The sequence below is a fragment of the Xiphophorus hellerii genome, chromosome 10, assembly GCF_003331165.1.
Source record: "Xiphophorus hellerii strain 12219 chromosome 10, Xiphophorus_hellerii-4.1, whole genome shotgun sequence".
Taxonomy (NCBI): domain Eukaryota; kingdom Metazoa; phylum Chordata; class Actinopteri; order Cyprinodontiformes; family Poeciliidae; genus Xiphophorus; species Xiphophorus hellerii.
The window spans coordinates 7,072,209-7,098,044 of NC_045681.1; the positions used below are offsets into that span (position 1 = coordinate 7,072,209).

General features: G+C 38.3%; 3 protein-coding genes across 3 annotated transcripts; 1 reads left to right on the forward strand and 2 right to left on the reverse strand.

The window, feature by feature from the left end:
• The first annotated feature begins 1,483 nt into the window (after nucleotides 1-1,483).
• aldh18a1 (aldehyde dehydrogenase 18 family, member A1) lies at nucleotides 1,484-16,589 on the forward strand. The gene is made up of 16 exons (XM_032573537.1): nucleotides 1,484-1,630; nucleotides 1,810-1,959; nucleotides 2,485-2,589; nucleotides 2,682-2,840; nucleotides 7,764-7,854; nucleotides 8,501-8,625; nucleotides 8,905-9,049; nucleotides 9,426-9,499; nucleotides 9,689-9,788; nucleotides 10,405-10,625; nucleotides 10,797-10,934; nucleotides 11,323-11,518; nucleotides 11,675-11,796; nucleotides 12,356-12,542; nucleotides 13,995-14,090; nucleotides 15,121-16,589. The coding sequence occupies exons 2-16, from the start codon at nucleotides 1,816-1,818 to the stop codon at nucleotides 15,315-15,317; spliced, it is 2,100 nt and encodes a 699-aa protein (XP_032429428.1). The 5' UTR covers nucleotides 1,484-1,630; nucleotides 1,810-1,815; the 3' UTR covers nucleotides 15,318-16,589.
• Nucleotides 16,590-19,373: 2,784 nt separating this feature from the next.
• crygmx (crystallin, gamma MX) lies at nucleotides 19,374-22,020 on the reverse strand. Its single transcript, XM_032573705.1, has 3 exons — nucleotides 21,963-22,020; nucleotides 20,091-20,333; nucleotides 19,374-20,003 (listed from the first exon to the last, which is right to left on the reverse strand). The coding sequence occupies exons 1-3, from the start codon at nucleotides 21,969-21,971 to the stop codon at nucleotides 19,728-19,730; spliced, it is 528 nt and encodes a 175-aa protein (XP_032429596.1). The 5' UTR covers nucleotides 21,972-22,020; the 3' UTR covers nucleotides 19,374-19,727.
• Nucleotides 22,021-22,311: 291 nt separating this feature from the next.
• On the reverse strand, nucleotides 22,312-24,009 carry crygmxl2 (crystallin, gamma MX, like 2). Its single transcript, XM_032574778.1, has 3 exons — nucleotides 23,967-24,009; nucleotides 23,153-23,395; nucleotides 22,312-22,640 (listed from the first exon to the last, which is right to left on the reverse strand). The coding sequence occupies exons 1-3, from the start codon at nucleotides 23,973-23,975 to the stop codon at nucleotides 22,365-22,367; spliced, it is 528 nt and encodes a 175-aa protein (XP_032430669.1). The 5' UTR covers nucleotides 23,976-24,009; the 3' UTR covers nucleotides 22,312-22,364.
• Between the last annotated feature and the right edge of the window lie 1,827 nt (nucleotides 24,010-25,836).

The window sequence follows — 25,836 nt, forward strand, 5'->3', positions numbered from 1 at the left end:
TTTTTTCTGGGGAGGTGCACAAAAGTGTGTGTGTGTGTGTGTGTGGGTGTGGGTGTGTGCGTGTGTGTGTAACCACACCCACACGCTCCCCTCTGCTGCTCACTCAACACTGTCAGTCATAGAGAGAGAAATAAATGGTCCAAGAAGGTGAAGAGTTTGTCAAAACTGCAACAGGAACACAATTTCTACAGTGGAACTTCAGAAGTTTAAAGTAAGAAAAAAAACCTTACTTATTTGCACTTTATTCATGAAACAAGTCTTTAAAGCTTAATGTACATGTGTCACATCATTGATTACATCTCCTTCATTTTAATTAACACATTTTATCAATTTTCATTATATAATTTCTTATTTTAAATTGCTGTATATATGTTTATTTCTCAGATAAAAGGGAAGCTGAACATGTTGCTACGAAAGCTGAAGCTGTGCTCAAAAATTTCACCCCAGAGATTCCAGTTTCTCACCAAACATCTGACTCATGGCAAGACTTTACCTAATGTTGCAATCATCTGTCGGATTTGTGTGTACATTAGCATAGCAAAGTGGGACAACAACAATCAGATAAAAATACAAACAAAAATAAAACAGCTAATTTAAATAATTACTTAATAAATCTGATTTATTAAGTTTGGTTCTAGTTTTGGCAGATTTTGTTGGCTTAAGAAATTTTATGTAAAAAATTATGATCTTGAACTTATCAGTTGCAGTCTAAAAGGTCTTAGCAGTATTTTCATTATTTTAATCCTAAAAAGTTCAACATGTTATTTTAATCTCTGTAAAAGAATATTGTGTAATGTACATATTTCAGAATATACGGAAAACGTCTGGAAGAAATACTAAGTGATGCTAAACTAGAAGAGTAGAAAACATGTTTTTTTATGAAAATGGATATACAGACTGGTGCAGTTACATTTAAACCATACACCTTTATAAAAGCTCTTAAGGTTTTTGTGTCCACAGAAAAATTTCTGATAAAGTATGCCCTGGGTTTGTCCCTGATCCCTGTCCTCGTCCACTCAGGCGCCTCATTGGTGCAGAAAGATGTGTGGTGTCAGCAAAGGCTTTCTGTCTGCTTGCATTGCTGATGTGGCAGTCACAAGGCCATTATTCCCAGTTTCCCTCAGATACAAAAAGATTTAAAACAAGACCTTCTCTCTCCTAGTCTCATTCATAGAAAAGAGCAATACAACCAGTAAAGCATTCACAGCTTACAGAGTAAAGAAACTTTAGTGATAAATTGATAACTTTAACTTTTTTTAGTTTTGGATTAATAGTTTTGATTTTATTAGTCATTCTGATGAAACCAGGTCTTTCAACTTGTCATTAATGGTGATATTATGGAACAAGGCAGCTAAAAGACTAGCAGAGAGCTAAGTTTGGAGTTTAAATCATGTCATCATCATTGATAAAATTCAGTAAATAAGCAAAACTGTTTCTATGTTTGATTCGAGAATCTTAGATTTCCTTATTGTTTACAGAATTCAGTAATAGAGTCCATGGCAGCTCCTTCGCACATCGCGGCGAACTGCGTAAGGCCAAGAGGATTGTGGTTAAACTAGGAAGCGCTGTGGTCACCCGTGGCGATGAATGTGGTCTGGCTCTGGGGCGACTGGCTTCAATTGTGGAGCAGGTGAGTCTCCAGTTACTACAGTTACATTTCTTTACTATAAATCAGCATAAAATTCACTTTATGGTCTCTTTTTTTCATCAAAAACAAATATTGATACAATTGATACCTTCTATCTAATGGTATATATCATTAGATGGAAGGTATCAGTTGTATTTTTAACTGGTTGTGTTGCTGTTCAGGTGGCCATGCTGCAGAATCAGGGCAGGGAGATGATGATCGTCACCAGTGGAGCCGTGGCTTTTGGCAAGCAGAGGTTAAGACATGAGATCCTTCTGTCTCAAAGCGTCCGACAGGCGCTACATTCAGGAAATGGTCTGCATAAAGAGATGGTAAGGGAAATACTAGGAACATTGTGGAGCGTGTTAAAATTTAAAACTAGGATGTAATGCAAAGAACGCTGAGGTCCTTGTTTCTCCCCACATTCAGTGGGCAGTGCAGGTCAATAGTAGCCACACAGGCACACCCACTAGAAGAAAACAAACGCACCCAGTATAACACTTTCATTCTATTGGCTGAGAGGTTGCCAGGAGACGGTACTTTTTTGTTCCAAGCGTGAGCAGGAAATGATTTGCAAGCGAGCAGAGAGGTTAGCAAGCGGAGATTTGAGCTGAGCAGAGGCAAGTTTTGAGTGTGAGGAGAAAAGTTTGAGAAAGAACAGTGAATATTTGAAAGAGAGCAGAAGTTTTGAGTACAAGTAACTACTAGTTTTGAGAAGAAAGGCATGAAATCCTGCTTTCTGACTGAAAATGTGTGTTCTCGAATTATGGCAGAAAAATTCACCCATAAATCTACAATAAATTGAACTTTGCACACTAATTCTTGCTTTTAAAAGCTGGGTGTCATTTTGGTTGCAGTTTGTCCCAGCGCTGGAGGCCCGAGCCTGCGCTGCGGCTGGACAGAGCGGGCTAATGGCTCTGTATGAAGCCATGTTCACTCAGTACAGCACATGCACTGCACAGGTACTCAGAAAACTTAATTCCTTGGCTCAAACATTTAAGAACTTTTATTTTCTTCACCCTTTCTTTCTCTTAAATCCTTTTTGTTTCCTCAGGTTCTTGTGACGAATCTGGATTTCCACGATGATGAGAAGAGGCAGAACCTCAACAGCACTCTGCAGGAGCTGCTGCGCATGAACATCGTTCCCATCATCAACACCAATGATGCAGTGGTACCTCCACCAGAACCCAACAGCGACCTGCACGGGGTAAATGTACAGACAGCATGGGGCGCCCGATGGAAGTGCAACCATCTGTTACCATAATACAGATGGAAAATGAACCAATTACTAGTTGCAGTTCGTGTCTACTGCTCTGCTACTGTATATGCTGAATTTTCAATCCTGCCAAGATCAACATAAATTATGTATCCTTGAATGTAGAGTAGTGAGATCTAAGCAGAATATAAAAATTAGCAAATGTGTAGTCATACAAAACCCGAACAACCAATGACCTTGACACTCATTTTTGCACATTTTCTTCAGGTCATCCAGAGGGCTGATTTCTCTCATGCTACTTTTTCTTCTGCTCAGTCTGCAAATTTATTTTTTGCTGGATTTAAACCTGTAATTAATTTATTAAAATGCTTATTTAAAATTAAATTACGAAAATAACTCTTTATTTTACCAAATATATAAAATATGCAGAGCTTTAATGAAGTACATAACTGTCTTAGAAAAACAGGTCATGAAAATAAGAATATTAATTCTTATTATTACTACTACTAATAATAATTCTTATTATTATAAAGATAATAATTATGATGCTAATGATATATTACTCATTATTAATACATAATACTAATTAATATGCAATCATTATATATTCCTTATCAATATAATTAATATATTGATAAGTATTTTATATATTGTTATGCAATTAATTATGTATTGTCTAACCCATAATCAGTGTGTGTGTATATACAGTATATATATCAAGTTATATATACATAATATTTAAATAAAATTAGAGAAGAGAAAAGAGAGAGGAGTGTAGGAAAAAGTGAGAAAAAAGAGTTTATAAAATTTTGGTGTACTAAGTTATAGAATATAGCGAATAGAATAATAGTATAAGAGTAAGAGTAGAGAATTGGTATAAGAGAAGGAGATAGTTAGGTAAACATTTTATAAAAATTTTATTAAAAAAAGTTTTTATAAATTTTTTTATAAAAATATATATAATTATATATATATATATTATAAAATATATCTAATTTATATATATATATATAATTATATATTTTTTATTAAAAGTTTTATTAAAAAAAGTTTATAATTTTTTTAAATAAAAAAAATATATATATATATAATTCTATATATATATAGTATATACAGTATATATATATATTTTTTTAATATAATTATAAAAAAATATATAATATATATATATATGATATTATATTAATGCTAATATTAGCATTAATTTACTATTAATATTATTAATAACAATTACAATAAAAATTTCTAGTAGTAATAACAATGATTTTAAATATTAGTATTAATATACTAATATTAAAACATTTGTATTATTATTAGTATATCAATACTAATGTTGTTATTCATTATTATTATTGCTACTTCAAATTTTTATTGTTGTTATTATTATTATGAACAAGTTCAAATGTTCTTCCAACAAAGAAGATGATTGTTGATATCAGAATGAACAGGATCAGATCAAACCCTGTTTCCATCATGGGAGAAGAAGTTTAGGTGTTTGAGGAATATAAACACTTTGGTGTTCAACTGGACAACAGTCTGGACAGGAGACGCAACAGTGAAGCGTCTATGAGAAGGGACAGAGCAGGCTGGGCTTCTGGAGGGAGCTAAGACCCTTCAAGGTTTGCAGCAAGATGCTGCAAATCTTCTATAACAGTGGTCCCCGACCTTTTTATCACCGCGGACCGGTCAAGGCTTGGCATTTTTACTGCCGCCCGGTGGGAGGGGTGCGGGGAGGGTGAACCGTCAGACAGGCTTCTGCATGTGCCCGCTAAAGTTTAGTTCACATGGCACCATTTTAATTTTTTTGCCCCGATTTTTTCCTTACGTCAATCTTAGAACGTTCTGAATGTGGCTTGCGATAATCGTAACCGATCATCCTGCTGTGTGGTGAGTTACGTAGAACGTTGGGACCGCTCCGATCTAAAATCGGGCATTTTCAACATGTTGATTGACTTGGCCCGACTATCGCGGCGCGTGGACCGGTACCGGCCCGGGGGTTGGGGACGACTGTTCTATAAGTCTGTTGTTGAGAGCGCCATCTGTTGGGGCAGCATCAGCCAAGGATCTAAAAAGATCCCTGGCAGAACCAGCCTGATAAAGAAGGCTGGTTCTGTTCTTGTTCTCTTCTGGGGATGTCCGTGGAACCGCTGGAGATGATAATGCAGAGAAGGATTCTTCATAGGATCAAGAAAATTCTGGACAATCCTGACCATCCTCTTCACAAGGCTGTTTTGGAAGGGAAGAGCATCCATCCTCAGTCAGAGGCTTCTTCAGGTTCAATGTGGTACCGACCACTTCAAGAGATCTTTCCTGTCGACAGCCATCTTCAATGGCTCTTTGAAGAATCTTGATGAGCTACAACATTTAATTTTCTTTGGGATCAATAAAGTATTTTTGAAGTTAAACTGAAACAGAAAATTTAACAGTGTAATTAAATTTAAAGTTAAGCTCTCAATACTTGGCTTTATGATCCCAATAAATAAGCAAGTCCACAGGAAGAATATATAACAAATAAAAACAGGAAAAAACCACCATAGTACATAATAACCCAGGGAAGGCAAAATAAACACAAACTTAAAAACATTAACAAAAATGGCTCCCATATATTGTCGTTGTTTTTGTGGGAACACACATTTTCCTCAGTCAGGGAAGTTCGCTCATGGCTACTGTCTTCAATTGCCATCTTGATCAAAGCAAAAAACTTTTCAGACTCAATAGTCTCCTTTTCACAGCAAACATCTGCAACTGTCAATCTTCCCAAAGTTTGCTCTTCGGGAAGATTGGCCAGATCGTTCCCTGCGACAGTTGCTTGGACAGCGCTGTCTTCATGAGTAGGGTCTTCAATTGTTGTCGTCTTCAAGGCAGAAGTTGATCTTTCAGACTCAGCTGTCTCCTTTTCAGGAAGATTGGCCAGATCGTTCCCTGCGACAGTGGTCTGGACAGCGCTGTCTTCATGAGTAGGGTCTTCAATTGTTGTCGTCTTCAAGGCAGAAGTTGATCTTTCAGACTCAGCTGTCTCCTTTTCGGGAAGATTGGCCAGATCGTTCCCTGCGACAGTGGTCTGGACAGCGCTGTCTTCATGAGTAGTGTCTTCAATTGTCGTCTTCTTCAAGGCAGAAGTTGATCTTTCAGACTCGGCTGTCTCCTTTTCGGGAAGATTGGCCAGATCGTTCCCTGCGACAGTGGTCTGGACAGCGCTGTCTTCATGAGTAGTGTCTTCAATTGTCGTCTTCTTCAAGGCAGAAGTTGATCTTTCAGACTCGGCTGTCTCCTTTTCGGGAAGATTGGCCAGATCGTTCCCTGCGACAGTGGTCTGGACAACTTCTGCAGCCGCAGTAGTTTGCTCTTCGGGAAGATTGGCCAGATCGTTCCCTGCGACAGTGGTCTGGACAGCGCTGTCTTCATGAGTAGGGTCTTCAGTTGTCGTCTTCTTCAAGGCAGAAGTTGATCTTTCAGACTCAGCGGTCTGAAATTCCCCAGCCAGGGATGTTTGGTTCTGAGCCGGGGATGGATCAAACAGATAAGAATCAAAAATATCATAACCAGAGTAGCAAACTTCCTCAGCTGGGGAGCAAACTTCCCCAGCCGGGGAGGTTTGTTCCCCAGTCTTGGAAGGTTCGAAAAGAAAAGCGTCAAAAAGATCGTACTCAGATGACGTCCTCTCCTCCTGAACGCTACTTCTATCTACAGTGCTACCAGGAAGCACTTTGTCAAAAACCTTCCTCATCCCTGTTGTAACCAAATATCCCACTCCAAAACTCAGGGGAAAAAACAAGCCGACAAACATCTTTTCCATACTGAAAATACTTGTAAAACACAGTGTTGCAATTCAAAGAGCTAGTTGGATATGAACTGATGTCTTGAAATACAAGCATTCATAAGCTCAGAAGTTCTTTGATGTAGGACCGCATGTCATAGATGAGGTCATAGGTACAATGAGCTCACTGAAGTTCTGGGGGAATGTCTTGCTTCTGCTCATTGCTATGGAAACGATCAGATCAGTTCTGCATGACCCAAGCTGTTAACCCTTTGCAATGGTGACACTTAATCATTCGAGGTGCCTTGATGGAAGTCGGAAAGGGAGTATTGAACTGAGCGACTGAAATTGTTTTCCAAAGTTGTTTGGAATTTTTTTTTTTATAAAAAAAAAAAAAAAAAAAAAAATATATATATATATATATATATATATATATATATATATATATATATATATATATATATACAGTATATATATATTTTAATAAGCAGGACTGGAAGTGTCTCGTCTGCGGTTAGCATTTTACTGGCAGGACAGAATTATTCCTGAAAGAAAGATGGGTTTATAGTTTTTATAGTTGATGCGCTGAACAGGGAGCATGCAAAAATCAGACCACTGGCTAAAATGAGCCAGTATTATAAGTGGCATTTTCTTTAATTCATCATCATGTTTGTTGACATAATTTCTTTACGGTTCGTTTTGCTCATCTCACATCCAGACTCGGATCACAAACTGAGCTTCAGCTGACATGAAAATCCTGAATCCCGTTTCTTTTTTTTAACAGCAATCTGTTTTATAAGTATATTATAAGTCTGGCAGCCCGCCAGGCTTATAATACACTGGAGGAAACCCTGCTGTATGTGTAAATATATACATACCTATGATGGAAGATTTTGTGTCTGGCCAACCCTTTCTGTCTTAATTTGGGCTAAATGCCCCTGATCATTATCTTGCTTAAAGACCCAGTGACTAATTTAAAGTTTGCTTCTAGAGTCAAACTTAATTTAAGGTTGGATTGTTTTCATTACAAAATTCTGCTACTCCAATGAAAAGATTACTTTAGTCTTATTTACTCGTCTTTATTAGTGTGTGCTGTGCTTCTCTCAAAAAATATCTAGATGACCTGAAAGCTTGTGAACATCAGCAGTTTTCTGGTTCTTCAGGTGATCAGCATTAAGGACAACGACAGTCTGGCAGCACGGCTGGCTGTGGAGATGAAGGCTGACCTGCTCATTGCGCTGTCTGATGTTGAAGGTATGAATGTCACCGCCACAATTTTGGGTTGAAGTTAAATAATAACACAGTCTGACTTTGCAACTCTGTGTCATTTGGAAACAGCAAATGCAAATCTGAATTTTCTATTTTCTGTTCACCTTGATGACACAGAATTCATTAGAATTACAAGTTTAACTGAAAGTTGGGATTTTAATTGTCTTTTGTTCTGATTGGTTGTCACAAACACATAGATAATCTTTAAAGCCTCAGAAATGCCTTAGAAATATTTTAATGTTGCTCTGGACAAAGCTAAGTAAATTAGTTTAAAAAAAAAAAAATATTTAAATGTCTTGTAATTCTAATAGTGAGTTCTAAAGTTCACTTTGCTGTGGTGTCCAAATGCACATACAAGTATTTATAAAACTTCACTCTTCAATTATTGGGGTTGGCCTGACAGAAAGTATTGCAGAGTTGCTAAGTGAACGTGGTTTACTAGTGTGATATCCATTCATATTTTTCCTTTTTACTCTGATGCCCAACAATAAAATCAATATTTTCTGGTAAAATGTCTCTACTGAAACTTTATTTAACCCCCGGGGTTGAAACGGCAGGTTTCTGAGCTCTGACTGTTTCAGATTTATTGGTTTGGAAGAGTACAGTTTGAATTAGATCGTTTGTTTTTCAGGGCTGTACAATAGCCCACCTGGAACAAATGATGCTAAACTCATAGACATTTTCTACTCTGGAGACCAGCAGTCCATCACCTACGGGACAAAGTCCAGAGTTGGGATTGGAGGCATGGAGGCCAAGGTTTGTTACAAGTCTCTCTATCATTTGTAAGCATAAAATCATTTGCAGGTTATTTCTGCTTATGAGAAAATGGAAATGCTAAAAGTATTTTTTTTTTCTATGAGGACTTTAAGTGACCAGTTGCATTTCAAACAAGGACAAAAATGTGTGGAGCTGAAAAGATTACATAGTTAAAACCAAAGGTGCTCTTAATTTCTATGACGTTTTATCTAACTCCTTGTTTTTGTCTTTCTTATGAGAAAGTAAAACTCCTTTAGCATTTGTGTAACTGTCTTGCAGGTTAAGGCAGCTCTTTGGGCGCTGCAAGGAGGCACCTCAGTGGTCATTGCAAACGGCACAAACCCCAAAATAACCGGCCAAGTAATCACTGACATAGTGGAGGGGAAGAAAGTGGGAACCTTCTTCTCTGAGGTCAAACCTGCTGGTATGGTTGAATAAGATCTTTTCCAAGCCATTATCTGGTTTTCTTTGAGGTCTGATCTGTTGATTCTAGTTTCGTTTTTCCAGTGAAAGAGTATATAAATGCTTAGTTTGTTGTGTTAAAATGATTTACTTCATTTATGCAAGGCAGCATATATCCATGACCTGGTAGGATAGAGGGATTCCTAGTTTTGATCCAAAAGTGAGTAAAGCAAATGTGATATTTCAGCATTTGACCTGCCAATTACCAATCAGAAATGACAACAAGAAAATGGACCCCAATTTCTGGCAGATTTCTTGGTGCATCTCTGTATCAGATCAGAGATTTTACATGACTGTCAGTCTGTCTGTCTCATCCTGGACTCTGTTCTCAGTTCCAGGTCCATCTGTGGAGGAGCAAACAGAAATGGCCAGAAACTCAGGAAGAATCCTGGCATCTCTTCATCCAGACCAGGTGATGAATGGATCTCAATCAAAACATGTCATCTTGTTGTTTCTATATGCCACTTTGCAGGTTGCAAACCTTCATTATTTGTAATTTTACTTGCTTTCCTACCTTACAGAGAAACTCTGTACTTTAGTAGACAGATCTGCCCCATGCTGAGCCTGTACTCTGTCTGTGTTTTGTTATCTGCAATGTCAGAGAAGCGAGATCATCTGCCATCTAGCAGAGCTGCTGACGGAAAGGAAAAATGAAATTCTGGCTGCAAACAAGATGGACATGAAGATGGCTGTCAGCACAGGTAACAGGACCATTTAGAAAAGACAGTGCTGACCAAGAGCTTACATTGAAGTAAAAATTTAAGTTTATATCTATTTATGTGAGCATACTACATCTGTTTTTTTCAGTTTTCTCTGACGTAGCCTAATTTTTGATGCTGGTTTAAAGCAATACAGGACTCTACAGTGGAAAACTCAACCAGCTCTTTCAAGCCTTTTTCAGTTTATCTTGGCAAAATTATCAGTAAAGGAATCGCCTGAAACATCAATGTAGCTGCACTTTTACTTTGGCTTACAGTGGGCAACAGTGTCGTAGCGGCTCTGTGAAAAAACATGGTTTTATTTGTTGGATTTCATGCCAGAAAAGAAGAAGTCTTTCAAATAAACACATCTTCAGTTTCTAGCAGGTTTGATCATTGTAAAATCCAGCGTATTTCGGCTCATAGTGGAGTTTGTGCATGAAACATTCTGTCTGTCAGCCAAAGTGTCTGTATTGTGCCATACAGCCACCAAATTCAACATTTAATTTTGATGCAAAAATTTCAAAAACTTTAGCCGTATAAAATCAAATTCTTGAACCAACAACATTCCTAACCTCACCACAGTTTCCCTTCTCCCCATAATTTGACCTTTGACCAGGACGTTTGCCTTCAGCCATGTTGAAGCGTCTCAGCCTGTCATCAGTTAAGCTAAGTAGTTTAGCCGTCGGTCTGCATCAGATCGCCATGGCGGCTCAGGACAGCGTTGGGCGTGTGGTGCGAAGAACAAGGGTGGCTCCCAGTTTAGAGCTTGAGCAGGTCACGGTTCCCATCGGGGTTCTTCTGGTCATCTTTGAAGCCCGTCCTGACTGCCTGCCACAGGTAAAGTTATAGGACAAAGTTGAGTATCTTCTTAAACAATGTGGAAAGACAAAAAGGTGTGAGGTCCAGACTTGTTTCTCTGTTGCAAGCAAGCAATCTAAACTGTATCCTAGTATTCTTAAAGCGTCAAAGGCCTGTTTTTGGAATGTTGCACCTTTTTTCTTCATCAAGGTCTCTGCTCTGGCAATAGCCAGTGGGAATGCTCTTCTCTTGAAGGGTGGCAAAGAAGCTGCCAACACCAACCGTGTCCTGCACCAGCTCACTCAGGAAGCCCTTTCTCTGCATGGAGTCAGAGAGGCGGTACAGATGGTAAAACTGTTTCTATTCATCTATTAATGACATATATAAACCCTGTGCAATCATTATATGTAGAGTAGAGGGACTTATGGGTCCATGTCTGCCATATCTACCTGTTTTTCTGAGCAGGCAGAATTTTGTGTTCAGCCTTCTTCAGTCATTACTTTGTAGAACCAATTTTGCTCACTAGATTACTTCTGGATTTTATTTAGGGGTGTCAGTAAAGTTAAAACAAAAGGAATCCACACTTTTTAGATTTTTGTTAGATTAAAATATTCTGTTTTGTTCTTTCACATAAAAGATTTTGTAAAATGTAGCGTAATCTGACATTTTAAAACAAAGGAGTTGGAAAACATTTACATGGCACTATAAACGTTTGTCTTCTGGTGCTCCTTTCCAGGTGAACACTCATGAGGAAGTAGAGGATCTTTGCCGACTGGACAAGATGATTGACTTGATTGTCCCCCGAGGTTCGTCACAGCTGGTGCGGGACATTCAGCAAGCAGCCAAGGGCATCCCAGTCCTGGGCCACAGCGAGGGAATCTGCCACGTCTACGTTGATGCAGACGCTGATGTTGATAAAGTCATAAAAATCGGTCTGTAAATCCAGCTCACAAAGTCTAAAATTCATGTGCCTGTTTCCTCTTTATTCTCACAAACCAATAATACTGTTTCTAACATTAGTGAGGTGTAATATATTCAGAGTTTAGTGCACCTGAAATGCAGTTTCCCCATCTGTTTTTCCCAATCAGTGAGAGACTCCAAGTGTGACTACCCAGCTGCATGCAATTCAATGGAAACTTTGCTAATTCACCGAGAAATCCTCAGGACTCCAATGTTTGACAAGATAATTGAAATGTTGCGCATTGAACAGGTAAGAGAAATATTATAAATCCTGTAGAAAACCTGTGGGGTGAACTGAAGAAATCAGAGGTTACCACTCAGGACAATACTAAAACTGATGATTTTGGCAAAAACATGTATTTTTGACGTGTTTTTTTCCCCCACTTAGTAAATATACTTACATTAAAAATTGTGGATTTTGTTGGAGGGTATTGTAAAGATAAAGATACACATATATTCCATAAAGTCTCTCTTAAGGGTGTGTTTTTCATATTTCCAAATAGAAGGGGTCTTTGGTAATGTCAATGTTGTGGCTACTCTAATTCTAATAGGCTCCAACAGACAAATTTGACTGATAGAAATCAAATCCAAAGGACTTTTCATATCTGGAAGGGAACAATTCATGTTTAAATATTAGGTGAATAAATAAATTCAATCTCTAGACATTTGTGCTTCTGTTTTTTATGTTATATGTAGCTCACATTTGCAAAATACACGTAGCACAACCTGATTTCTTAAAGTACTTTATTCCAAAATTGATCAAAAACTAACTAGTTCTAGTGAAGTAATGTTTTGTGTGGTTTCATCAGGTGAAGATTCATTCAGGCCCACGCTTTGCTTCCTACCTGACCTTCAGTCCGTCAGAAGCCAGCTCCCTACGCACAGAGTACAGCGACTTGGAGTGTTGCTTGGAGGTGGTGGACAGCGTGGAGGAGGCTGTGGAGCACATACACAAGTACGGAAGCTCCCACACTGATGTTATCGTCACAGAAAACAGTGAGTGGAGCAGTGATTTTACTGTTACATGTATTTTACGTCAGCATGACTACGTAAAGCTACACTAGCTCTTCAAGAAGGGAATATTACTTTGTAGCTAATGAATAAACTCTCCCTTACATGTCACTTAATGAGCAGTGACTATCTCTTGTTAGGATGAGTGCACACCTTCACTGTGTGGGTCCAACATTGGAAATTCTGATGTGAATATTTTAGTTGTTCATAACAAAAGTAGCTGCATTTTTCTTTTAGGTGTCAACAAAGTGCTAAGCACACATTTCTACTTTGATGATCAACCGATGGCGTGGAGGATGAATTGCTGCCATCTAGTGGCCAAAAAAGATACTGCGCTCCAACCGACCCTTATTTCATTGCTTTCAGTGTAAAGATGATAAATTAGACTGCCAGTAAAAACTTCTAGTTCATATATTGATTTGTTACTAAGAATTGTATACTTTAAATGTTTATTTCTGTTCATTTTTTAAAATAATTCTGGATTACAGCTAATAAAGACCCAAACTCACTTACTGATAAATCTAGAAAAATGCATAAAACCAATAATATATATATATATATATATTTTTATGTGAGAATAGTTCTCTCCTGAAAAGTACACCCATGTACTCTACAGTATATGTCATCACTGATTGCTGAAACTTCACACTAGACCTTAAACAAATTGGATTCTGTGCATCTTCATTTCTCCTCCAGTCTGTTGGACTCTGATTTCCAAATGATTTGGACTACTAACTAACAGCATGGCTCTTTTTTCACCTTTCTGTTCCAAAACATTACTCTTAAGGTTGTGGTTGTTACTGTTGCCTGTGCACACTTCTTCCTTCCACTAAACTTCCTATTTCTATGCTTAAATGCCAAACTCAATGGCCAATCACCTTCTTTAATAACAACAACAAGAATGTAAGTTGAGTAATTTAGTTCATTAGTCAGACATAAACAAACTACATCACTCTGTGCGTATGTAATATACTAACTTTAATTTAGTTACTGGAAAAAAGTGTTTTAATAATATTCAAATTTATTAAGATGCATTTATACTATAATAAACTCACGAAGAATGGGTGTCTAAAAGGTTAGCTGGATCAAATCAGTCATTTATGTTACTGTCAAGAGATGCTTGTGGCAAATTTACAGTTAAGTTGGCTTTAAATGCTATTTAAAATTTTATTCAATTCTACAGTTGTTGCTGCTTGCTTTCACCAAAATGAGCTTTCTGTGATAAAAACTAATGTGCTGCAGCAGTAGGGTCTACTTTTAGTTATTGTCCATTTTTTTTACGTGGATCTTTTCATGATTGTCGTGATGGCATGAAGTGTAGCTTTATGCATGTTAGTGAATTCAGTGTTTTACCTGAAATATGTGTGATATCTTCTGCTTAGAAGTTGAAATCCAGGATGTAGGGTTGCTTCAGTAAATGTTCTTTTTTTTTTCCAGAGGAGACGGCTGAACGGTTTCTACAGCAACTGGACAGTGCTTGTGTTTTCTGGAATGCCAGCTCTCGTTTTGCTGACGGATATCGCTTTGGACTTGGTTAGTAACTTTTAATCTTTTACAAATTCAAGTGTTTTCCAATCAGAAGGCTCGCTTTGAATTGTGGGAAAGATGGTTTAATTTTTTTTAGATTACGCAGATTTTTGTAATTGCTTTAAATTGTCACTCTGCAATGATTTTCTGCATTTTGTTAAACTGTTTAAACATTTTATTATGTAGACATCAGATGCTTGCTAACTGTAGTTTAGGAATTGTTTTGTTCTCACTTAAACCTCGAATAGCTAAATGCCATGAATTTAAGTGGTAATTCACTTAAAACTGCCAAATCAGAACCTTTATTGACCCTTTTTAAAAATATAATTTGTGGAGGACATAATGAAAATAAAACAAGTGATGATAAATCCCAACTATGTACTCCTACGTTATAAAAACTATAAAGAAAAACCTAAATTTTAAAGAAAAATTGTAGGAACCTTTTACTACTAACTGCTGTGAAAGGTTGTACTAGCTCCTGAAGACATTGCCTTTCCATGTTGACTTCAACTTTGAAATGTGTTTTTGTACATTTGGTTTTTTTAACCATTTGTGACCTAAATTTCAAATCTCTCCCTGGATATTTTTGCTTTTTTTAATTGTATGCAGTTCTTTAAATGTCCTCTGAGTAAATATAGTTACCCATTTCTCCATAACAACAAGAACTTTCAACATCAAGCAAGTCATTTTTGCAATTTATCGTCTATTTAAAGAGCGCCCCTCAGATTAATTTCACTCCCTGCTACGGCGGGAGTGAAATTACCATAATAACTCGATATTGGCTGGAAAGTCTCCCTTTTCAGAAGCCGTTGGAATTTTTCAGATAGCGCAATGTGTGGCGGAATTACGGTACTGCAAATTTAGCTGAATCGTTGCCGACACATTCGGTCTGGAAGGGTTAAACTGGCAAAGACCAGATCAGTGACCTAATATTTAAAACTGTAAAGCATTGACAAAAAGTGTAAATTTCCTCCAGCACCTGTCATTCCATCAGTACAGTTTGTTTTGTTGTCGTTGTGTTTGTTTTGGCGTACAGGAGCAGAGGTCGGCATTAGCACAGCCCGTATTCATGCCCGGGGCCCAGTCGGCCTTGAGGGACTCCTCACCACCAAGTGGGTCCTGAGAGGCGATGGTCACACGGTGGCTGATTTCTCTGAGAGTGGCAGCAGGAAGTATCTCCATGAAAACATCCCTGTTGAGCAGAATTTAACTGGACACAGGGACAGCAACTAGCGTTCATGTTAGCTTCGTTCTTGTGTCCTGTCTCCAAAGCTCTAATCGATGTTTTATAAGCCGCTTAACCAAAACTGTAATATTTATTTTTTGGTTCACATAATTCTCTTTCAATGACAGAGTTTATAAATATTTTTTTTCTGTTAATTCCATAACAATTTAGCAGCAGGCTAAATTACCAAAATGCCTAAATGAAGGATTATTTTTGGAGTGCCACAAGGTTCAGTGCCTGGGCCAATTCTCTTTACTATACATAATGTTCTTCCACTTGGTAAAATCATTAAATACATTTAAATGTAGCTGATGACATTCAGCTACGTTTATCCAATCAGTTAAATAGATTATAGGCATGTCTTAAAGACATAAAAACCGGGATGACATTAAACTTTCTGCTTTAAATTCTGCTTTTAAAAGACAGAATTTCTCAGATTAGATTATTTGAAAAATAAACTACTTGGTTTATTTTTATGGCCTCTGATAATAAAGTAAATAATAATAGTTATATAGTTGAGCAGACCATGTAATTTAAATATCTTATTAAACAGGTTTCTAGGATTTCTTGCTTTCATATTCAGAATGTCCCAAAATGAAATTCACTGAAGCTGGAAAAACTAGCCCATGTATTTGTTACGTCAAGGCTGGACTACTATAATTGTTTACTATCAGGATATCCCCAAAATGCTGTTAAAAGCTTCAGCTGATACAAAATGTTGAAAAGAGAGTTCATATTTTTTCTATTTTAGCTTCTGTTCATTGGCTCTATGTTAAATCTGGAATATAATTCAAGATTCTCCCTCTTACAAATATGTAATAATCAAGCTTCGCCATACATCAGCGATCTGATAGTTTTATTTGCTTCTAACTGAGGACTTTGCCCTGAGACTGAAGGTTTGCTGCTGGTTCCTAAAAGTAGAATGGGAGGCAGTTCCTTTAGGATCATCTCCTGATAATTAAAAGCAAACATTCAGGTAGTTTTATACAAAAACAAAGAAAACGTTCAAATTAAATGACACAATTATGAATAGATTTAGTGAGATTTTTATGTTAAGACATTTGAAAATGTTTTAAACTTCCAGAGAAGAAGGAAAAGGGGATAGTAATGTGAAATCAGAGGATTTTTAGTTACATTTGGCTTAATTTTTCTGTTGAAACAAAAGTAGATGTGCAACAGCTACTTGTAGTGATTGTGTTTGTTTTCTACGTAATTCAACCAGCTGCAAAGAAAATGTCCCTTAAAAGACAGTAATAAAGTGAATGCTGTGAAACAAGAAACATTTTGTCTGCTTTAATTTTCATTCTCTGATTTCTGGATTCAACTGCACATTTCCATGAAAATATTCTTTCACTTGCTTTGTTTCCAGTTTAAGAATTCATGTTTCGGCATTTCTTTAAGCAATTTTGGAAAAATTAGACACTGGATAATTTCAGGTATGACAAATATGATTTAAGCTTTACAAACTGACTGTTTTTACATGTCTTTTAAAAAAAATAAAATACTGTGACAAGGACGAATAATCATGGATGTTTTTCACATTTACTTTTTTATTTATTTGTTGTTGCCAGCTGTGCTCATTTTTGAATGTTTTGCTGCTTTCCTGCTTGTTCCTCGTGGTGCCCAGAGCCTCTGTCAGAGCTGGGGAGGCTAACTGACAAGCCTTCCTCTTTAAAGCTGCAGGGCTGAATGAGACTGCTGTTAAGTGAAGCTCTGTAACGCTTCAGTTTCTGAGCTCCTTTGTGATGTCTCCGCGATGCACGTTTAAGGTTTGGTTTTTGGTTCTTTAATGAGAGTAATGTAGAATAAAAAAAAAAAAGTTGAGGAAGAATATTTGGGGTTTCTTTTTCCTACTTTCTTTGATTTCCTTTTGTTCCTACTGTTGAAGTGTTGAGGATTTTTACATGTATGCTCATTGCTGTCCTGGCTCTAGTCTTTCTACTTTTACAAAGAACACAAATTAACGCGAAGGAGGGGGAAGAGAAGTCATGCTGATCAGAAAAACAGATGTCTAAAAGGGGGCCTTTTTAAAGTTGCCCATAGGGAAATTTGCGTTGCTGGAAGTGGGGCAAAGGAAGATGGAAGACAATACTACAGAGGTTTAATTATCCAGCCATCAGAAATGAAAAGAGAGACGAGGAGAACTGAGACTAATAATGGAATCACAGACTTATGTTCTGGGTTTCTTCTGTTTCTACCCCCATCTTTCTCTCTTTTCTATCATCTAAAGAATTCATTCTCCAAAATGCACTACTTACCCTTCAATCAGCTTCCTGTCATAAGTCCAAAGGGTTCAGAGATGAAGAAGAAGAGGAGAAAACGCGGATCTCACTTTTTTGGCCTTTTTATGTGCGAAGCGATTGAAAACATCATAACTGGAGGTAGAAAAGGAACAATGCAGGGACAATGAGGATTAGCTCTTTGGTGCATTGTGTTTTATTTTACCTAATCTAATGAATCAAAGTTAACTGCAGTTCCAGCTGACGCAGTTTAGGTGTGAGTGCATGCATTTAGTGTTTTTAGCACAAAACCCTGTGATGTATTTTGAAATGGAATAAAAAATAAATCACTTTTTATTAGCGGTAAGATCATTTAAACAATGAGTCATAGCCTTCGTTTTCCGGAAAGTGTCTTTAAAGTGTTTCTATGATTGTATAACATGAAATTCAGCAGATACTATATAGAAAATGGATGTAAGACGTGTGCAGTGATTTCAAAACTTTCCCCAGCTTTACATATGGACCACTCACCAGACAACCAAAGAAAAAGTAACAAAGGAAACCAAATGGAAAAGTTTGTTTGTTGCAAATGGATTGTTGAGCAACTTTCGGATTTAAATTCACACCTGCCATGAATAATATTAAATCTGATTACCGGTAATTGGAAATAAAGTTAAGCTATTCTATTAGATTTTTCCTGACATCTCTAAGACAGGACAAGGGAACATAAAATACATCCGTCCATTTTCTGAACACCTTTGTCCCTTAGAGGGGTCAGGAGGGGTACTGGTGCCTATCTCCAGCTACCAACATAAAATCCATCTAGTTATTTTTCTTTTTTATCCATGAACACATAAATACTTGTCCATACACTGTAGTTCCTTTATCCTTATTCTAATCTCCCTTAAAATTGATCAATTTATACTAAATGTCTGTACGCTGAGCCCTTTTGAATCACAGTCAAATTCCTCGTCAACTAATTTAATTAATATCATAAACCACTTCCTCACGTCTGCTTAAACAACCTCACAGTTTCGTCTCTGGACATCCTCTGTCATCTCTAACCATCGGTGCCCCGAGAACCCGGCACAACCGTTCCCCTGCTGAACCCTGTTGACGTTTTTCTGTCCACTGGGCATTGTTGTTCGAGGATGTAAAAAACACCATCGGCAAATCACTGCACTCCTTTAATTGAACATTACTCAAGGCCAAAACTCATATTACTTGTTTAGCTTGATCTTAAGGCGCTCAAATGCTTTCCCTGCTGGGCTTCAAATTTTTAAAATCAATAATTAATGGTCAAAGTTACTTATTCATGTGTATCTTCTCCAATTACGCGCCGTCTAATTAATAATTTCAATAATTGATATTTATTTCTGAAAGGGCTCAGTATCTGGGTGTGATGAAAAATGCATGAGCGGAGGATGTGGATGGGGTTTTGTTTTTTGTTCTGAGAGAGCTTGATGCTTGGGGCTAATAACAGGCCACTTTGACTCTGGCTCTTTGAATTGGCACTGGTCTTGTGATGTTGATCTAACACGGGCAACTTTCATGGACCCGAAGCTCTCACTCTGTACCATGTGATCTCATAAAGACTCCAACATGCCCATCCTCAGATTCTCTTCTTTTTGTCTTTAAGAGCAAACTTCAAAGAATAAGCTTCTGTTTCCTTGATAATTTCTCTCTGTGTTTGTGTAATGACACTGTAGACAACTGCAAACTCTCGTTCTTCCAAGGACCTCAATGGTTACTCTTTATGTTTGCATCCACATTTGCTTTTAAAGTTTAAGAGAAGATCATCTGACAATGACAGCTGTGATGGTGAACGAAAAATTGAAAAGTCCCTTTTGTTGATTTTCATCAAGTTTTCATTTATTATGATTTCAGTAGGACAGAAGGTTCAGGACCTGCGGGCAAAATCTTTTTCACAATGGGACAACCAAAGTGAAAAAGATTAATATTCTGTGTGAGCTTTGTTTGAGCACTGAGTTGGAGAACAACTTCAATGTAAAGCGACCAAGCAAAGCCAAAAGGCCACCTCAGATAGATCAAATCTCCATCATTAAAGTGTTTGACTGCAGGTTTGGAGACCACACAGCTGAGACCACGCTCCAACAGAGCTGGCACCTGAGAAACAAAAGGGGGAAGGGTTAAAGAGAGGGGCTTAGAGGGGGTAAAAAAAGAAAAATGAACTATAAATCAGTTGATCTCTGTGACACGTCTCAGAGAGCCGAAGGTGGCGCTGGTGCTTCCCCACTCGCTGTGCCTTCTGTACTCTCCTGGACGCAAGAAGTACTGGCGCCCCCTGTAGTTGGTGTGTTCGTGCAGCATCCAGTAGCCCTCCATGACGTTGGCAGAGGAGATGTCACGGGTGTGGAAGCGCTCGTTGAGATCTGGGCAGTCTTCCACCAGCTCTAGATTTTGTCCGGCAAAGTCAGAACGCTCAAAGATCTTCATCCTGTAGTTGCCCTTGTACTGCAGAAGAAAGTGTGACAGTTTCAGTGCTGCACGATTAGAGAAAACTTTACTGAGTAAAGGATTGAGTAGCTATTAAAAACTCACAGGAGGCACCATACGGCATGAGCGGATGCAGTCGTTGAACCCGGCCCAACGCTGGTAGTCGGGATACTCTCCCTTGTGCAGCATGTACTGGTAGCCAGAGTAGTTGGGCTTCTCGTAGGCCACCCAACAGCCACTGTCGACCTTTATAGAGTTGCAGCGGCTAAAGAAGCTTTGCATCTCAGGGCAGTCGGTGCTGCACTCATAGTTACGGCCCTGGAAGTTCCTGTCTTCATAGAAGATAATCTGCATTCGAAAGACAGTCGGTCATTAAAGTATCACCACCATTCTCCAAGCTCTCTCTGGTTGTTCATAAAATACCAATAAATTTGGCATCGCAGAACCGAAGGAGGCTGGGATTGGAACTCCAAGACCAATAAACAGTCAATGAAGCATTTCATAAGAAATATGTGTTGGAAACTGCAAATTCTAAAGGGTTAAACTCATCAGTGCCTATCACTGACATTGTTTTTGTTTTCTATTTTTAGGATCACTAATAATGAAGAATCTACCGCTGGCTGAAACACAGTGATCTGTTCTGTCCTACCCAATGAGTGTTAATAGTTAAAACTACAGGAGCATCTCAATAATTAAAGTATCCCCTTACACCTAAAGTATTCCAGCAATTTGAAGGAAAAAAAGTGAAGCCCATACAGACTCAACGCACAAATAGTGATATATCTCACGCATGCAATTATTTTCCCTTATTTATAATGAAAACCGAAAGTTCAGTTTCCTCAGTAAATCTAAATATTGCTAAATACAGAAATATATTTCCTACACAGTCAAGGGAAAGACTGCTGAACTAGAAGTTATACATTAGTCATGAAACCATCCACAAACAATCAATGCCAAAAAATCCCCCAGACTCTTCACAGAGCGTACTAAGTGCATTAATGGAAAGTGGAGTGTAAGGAAAAAGTGTTGGATGTGCAATGCAACAGCGAGAACTGCAGGGTTGGCGTAAGTCTGACTTTATGGTCCGAAGCCCAATTTTAAGATAAAAGTAAATATTTCATCTTGTTTGGATATCAAGTTTCCAAGACTTGGTAGGTAATACGGTATTTTCAAGAGAAAGTCCAGAGTCATCAGACCACAAAACATGTGATTAAGGGTGCTATGAAGCAATCTGAGGTTCTTGAATACTACAGATCACCGCCATGCAACACAACGTCACACTACATCACCCACCATAATGCCACGTGACGCCATGCGACGCCACGCCATACCACTGCAGTAATTCATGCAGATTAAAAGGTTGTATTTCCTGTCATTCATAATCATTCCATGTAAAGAATCTGATATTTCACTGAATTGATTTAATCTTTTCAACAAAATTCTAAGTTTACTTCTACAGTAGTTTGTGAAAAAGGGAGAAAGATTTTAGTCATGTCCTTTAGCAGTAGGTGGATAGGTTGTCTTCACTGAATGATTTTTAAACCTGTACTATTCTGATTCAAGTTTGAAAAATCAAGTTAATTATTGAATTTTTTTTATGACTGTAAGTCATAAAGTTTTGAAAAGACTGGCAGGTGAATAAAAATTAGTACATGAAGTGCCTGAAGGAAAGTTGAATAGAAAATCAAAGATCCAATTAAATGGAGAATAAAAGTCTGATTCTGAATTGAAAATAAGAAACTTATATTTAATACAATCCCCAAAGTAGAAACGGGTATTTTGCTACTTGTTTTTGCATTTTAATTTCCATTCTTTTACTTTATGTATCGATAGTTTACATTGCAGCTTTTCCTATTCCAAACTTATTGATCGGTATATATCCGCAATTTCATTTCACTTGTGATTACTCTAAACCACAAACTACAAATCAAGTATTTGATTTCAGTAACTCTACCGAACTTAAAAACTCAAGCTTACCTTGCCCATTGTGACTTTGTTCAGTTAAGTTCAGACCAGATCGGGTGCAAAGCTTCTGACCGGTCCTCTTTATAGATCCTGCTGGGATCAGGCCTTTGTGAGCTTGACACAAAGCTTTGTCGTGTCAGCACAGTACGCTCTATACAAGGTAGGACACTATAGGAATGGTAAGCGGCAGCAGCTGCTTTGTCTCTGTCAAAGCTCTGCCCGTCTATAGAAAAATACTGTACAACTGCATTTTTTCCCCTGAGGTCCACAGTAAGAGTTGCAGTATCTGCATGAATGCCAGAAATGCATGATTTTGTGATTGCATAGACTTCTTCAAATAATACCACCAAAAGAAACAACATTGTTTTAGAGTTACATGTTTATTGTTCATTTGATGATTGCATGGGTGGAGTTTTACATGTTAGTCCTCATCCTCCTGAAAGAGCCGATCATGGGGTTGAAGCCACCCCAGTCCCCGCAGGACCTGTACATTCCTGGGCGCATGAAGTACTGCCGTCCTCTATAGTTGGGATGCTCGTAGAAGGTCCAGTAGCCCTCCATGATGTTGCAGGAGTAGATGTCTCGGTGATGGAAGCGCTCGTAGACGTTGGGGCAGTCATCCATGAACTCCATCATGTGCCCCATCATCTCGGGCCTGTTGTAAAGCCTCATCTTGTAGGATCCTCTATACTGCAAGTGAAAGACATCAGAGTTTGATTATTATGCTGTTTTAATGTCCGCTCATCCGTGGAAGAACTTTTACAAATCTACCTTTATGGCACGTGTGTCAAAATCAAATCCGGTCTGCCATAGCTTTATACTTTGATTTTTATTGCAAAAAATCACAAAAAGAATCATGAAATCCTGGAGGGACTGAAAAGATGCTAAATAATATTATTTAATTTTAAGAATTTGTTGATAAATTAACAGTTTGTGAACTGGTTTTATCGATGCATTCTGGCACAACCAGCCCTTTAAGAGCATCCATGATCTTGATTTGGCTCAAAACAAAATTGAGTTTGACATCCCTGATTTAGGGGTTAGAGCACATCCTATTCTTACAACACCTAACTGGATTTCTAAGCAGAAACCTTTTAAACTATGACCTGTGTTAGTGAGTGACATGTATTTCTAAAGCAGCTTTTTTATGTGCGAGGTGTCAATGAGCTGGTTGGGGAGCGGGGTGCCACTGATAAACTTACGGGGGGGAACATCTGGCAGGAGCGGATGCAGCTGTTGAAGCCCATCCAGGAGTGGTAATCCGGGTAGTCGCCAGGGCCGAGGATGTACTGGTAGCCCATGTAGTGAGGCTTCTCGTAGGCCACCCAGTGGCCGCCGCTGACACGCATGGAGTTGCAGCAGTTGAAGTGCCGGAAGGTGTCCATGCAGTCACTGCTGCACTCCCAGTGGCGGCCCATGTAGTTTCGGCCTTCGTAAAACACAATCTAAAGAGAGGAAGTCAAGCATCTTAACTCAAATTTATACAGTGCTGCCCATTTGAACTGAAATTTTATTGCTTGATGGGTGAAAAGTTGTTTATTCTGTGTATATTTTCATATTCATTCAGTCTGGACTTTAAGTCAGTCTTTTACTACCTGGAAAAACATATTTAAGTTCCTACTTCATACCCAACCTTCCTCAGTTTTGTACACAAAAACAAACCATTTTATATCGCTGTACTTAACCATTGCATGTCAGTGCATTTTGAAGTTGAGTATTTTTTTTTAACAATTTCTGTGAAAAGAAATCAGAAGTATTCTCAAACTTCACTCATAATTAAACTTAATTGCATTTTTTAAAATTCTGAAATAGTTTCCATTGCTGCCAGACTACAACTTTTTACAGCTAAGACTAAAAATTGCAAAAGTACAAAATGGCAAAGGAGAACAATGATTGGAACCCTATAGTTGGTAACTTTTCTCCCTTTTTTAGTTTCTGTTACTCCAACACAGAATACATTTTTCCTTTTCTGCTCTTTTGCCCTGGCTGGTTCCTTGCTGCAGGAGGAGTTCATACCTTTCCCATGGCTGAAGGACTGTGGATGTTTTCGCACCGTAGCCCTGCGCTCACCTACAGATCCTTTTATACTCTCCTGCTGACCACGAGGCCTTTGACGCGTCAGGGACTACTACTCTTTACCTTTTCAGATGTCGACCACTGTTTCCTTTGTGTGTGAGCCCAGGGTTAACTTACCTCCTGTCTGCTAGAGTTTACCTATAGAATTGGCAACCTCCCCGTCGTCAAAAAGAAAAACAAAAAAATGAACAGCACACAAGTGTTATTCTGTGTTTGCATGACCCTTGTTCCACCGTGTGATGCTTCCTTTTGAAATGTCACACAAAGCCCTTTGGTTATGTGGCCCCCCAGAAACAAAGCATTTGAGGTGTACAGGTGATTTTTTGAGGCCCACTCACCAAACTAGGTCTGATTTTTTGTTTTAAGGTTTTCTTAGATGGAAAATTGTAAACGTTTACAGCTTAAATGACTACAAAGAGACAGTTTACTGAAGTGCTCTGGATGAAAGCCTAAGTGTTGCTTAGCTTCTGTTGAAGGAAAGTAATGATGATTCTGTGGGCCGAGTGAAGTTCTGCGTTGATGTAATCTGCAGTGATCCACTCTCGCTTTTCTGCTTCCATAGCCTGCAGTTGCACTGTGATGCCAGACGGGACTGGTCTGTTTGCAGATATACAGAACTTTGTGGTGTGTGAGCGCCTCTGTGATATAAAAAAGGAGGGAGTTCGGGGCATCAGTGTGTTTGAGTCTTTGCGCAAAATGATAGATGTTTGGACTTGAGTGTTTGGCTTGTAAGTGTAGCCCAGAGCTGAAGGGGGAAAATGCCAGAAAGAGTTGCTGCCGTGCATTGTGCTCCCAAAGCCCAGCTGGTGCCAGAAAGGTCAGTCCCATCTTTTAGCCTTTCATTGTGATAAAGACCCTGCGCACCCCCACCGGCTCCATCTACACTTTACTGGCTTTTCACAGCGTATGAAGACAAACACAACCATTATGTTCCTGGGCAAAACCACAGCTTTCCTGGCAGTATTTCCAAAGCCATGACACTGCTTAAATGTTGAGAAACAGTGTTGATAAGCTTCATGCTCTTTTGATCACTGATCCTCCCCAAACTCCCATATGGCTTCAGCTGGTTTCATGTATGAAGTGTTGCTCTTTTCTTGTGACATAAGTAGTTCATTGATATCCTTTCATCACGCTGTGCGACGTAATTGTAGTAGATGATCAAATGGGATGTTTTGTTTTGTTTTGCGAGTTTCTGGAGCAAAGGTTTACTTTGGAATGAAATGTTCTATCAGAATCTATTAAGAACAAATATTTACATTTTTCATATGTTCATAAATTAAGGATTTTCTTCATCATTTTTATCAAATGTGAAATACAACTCACAAGAGGGAAACAGTATTACAAAAAAGTTGAGCTTGTTCGATGCTCTGACAGTCAGTCTGATGGATAAGTGAAATAATCTGCTACTCAAGGCATCCAGGCCAGCAGGGGGCTCCAAAGAGCCCTAAAAATTCATAAAAATACCTACTTTAATAGCTAAAACACTAAATATACCTCAATATGCATAACTAGAGTAAACTGTCTTGACACAACAGCAGAAACTAACTTCCACAGTCTTCTTTACCGCTGCTTTTGAGGTTCAGCCAATCAGAGCTTAACAATGGGAATCCTGCTCTAGGATTGGCTGCATTACAAATACCAGCCAAAGACATTGTGCCTGGGTATTTCAGCTTCCCAAAATGCATTTTAGATATGATGGTGAGGACAGTGGTAGGAGTTTATTCTGATATGGAGTTTCTTTGACAAAATCCATAAATAACTGGCTAACTCCAAATGTGAGGGTCTGTGAACTCTACTCTGGGCAAAAAAA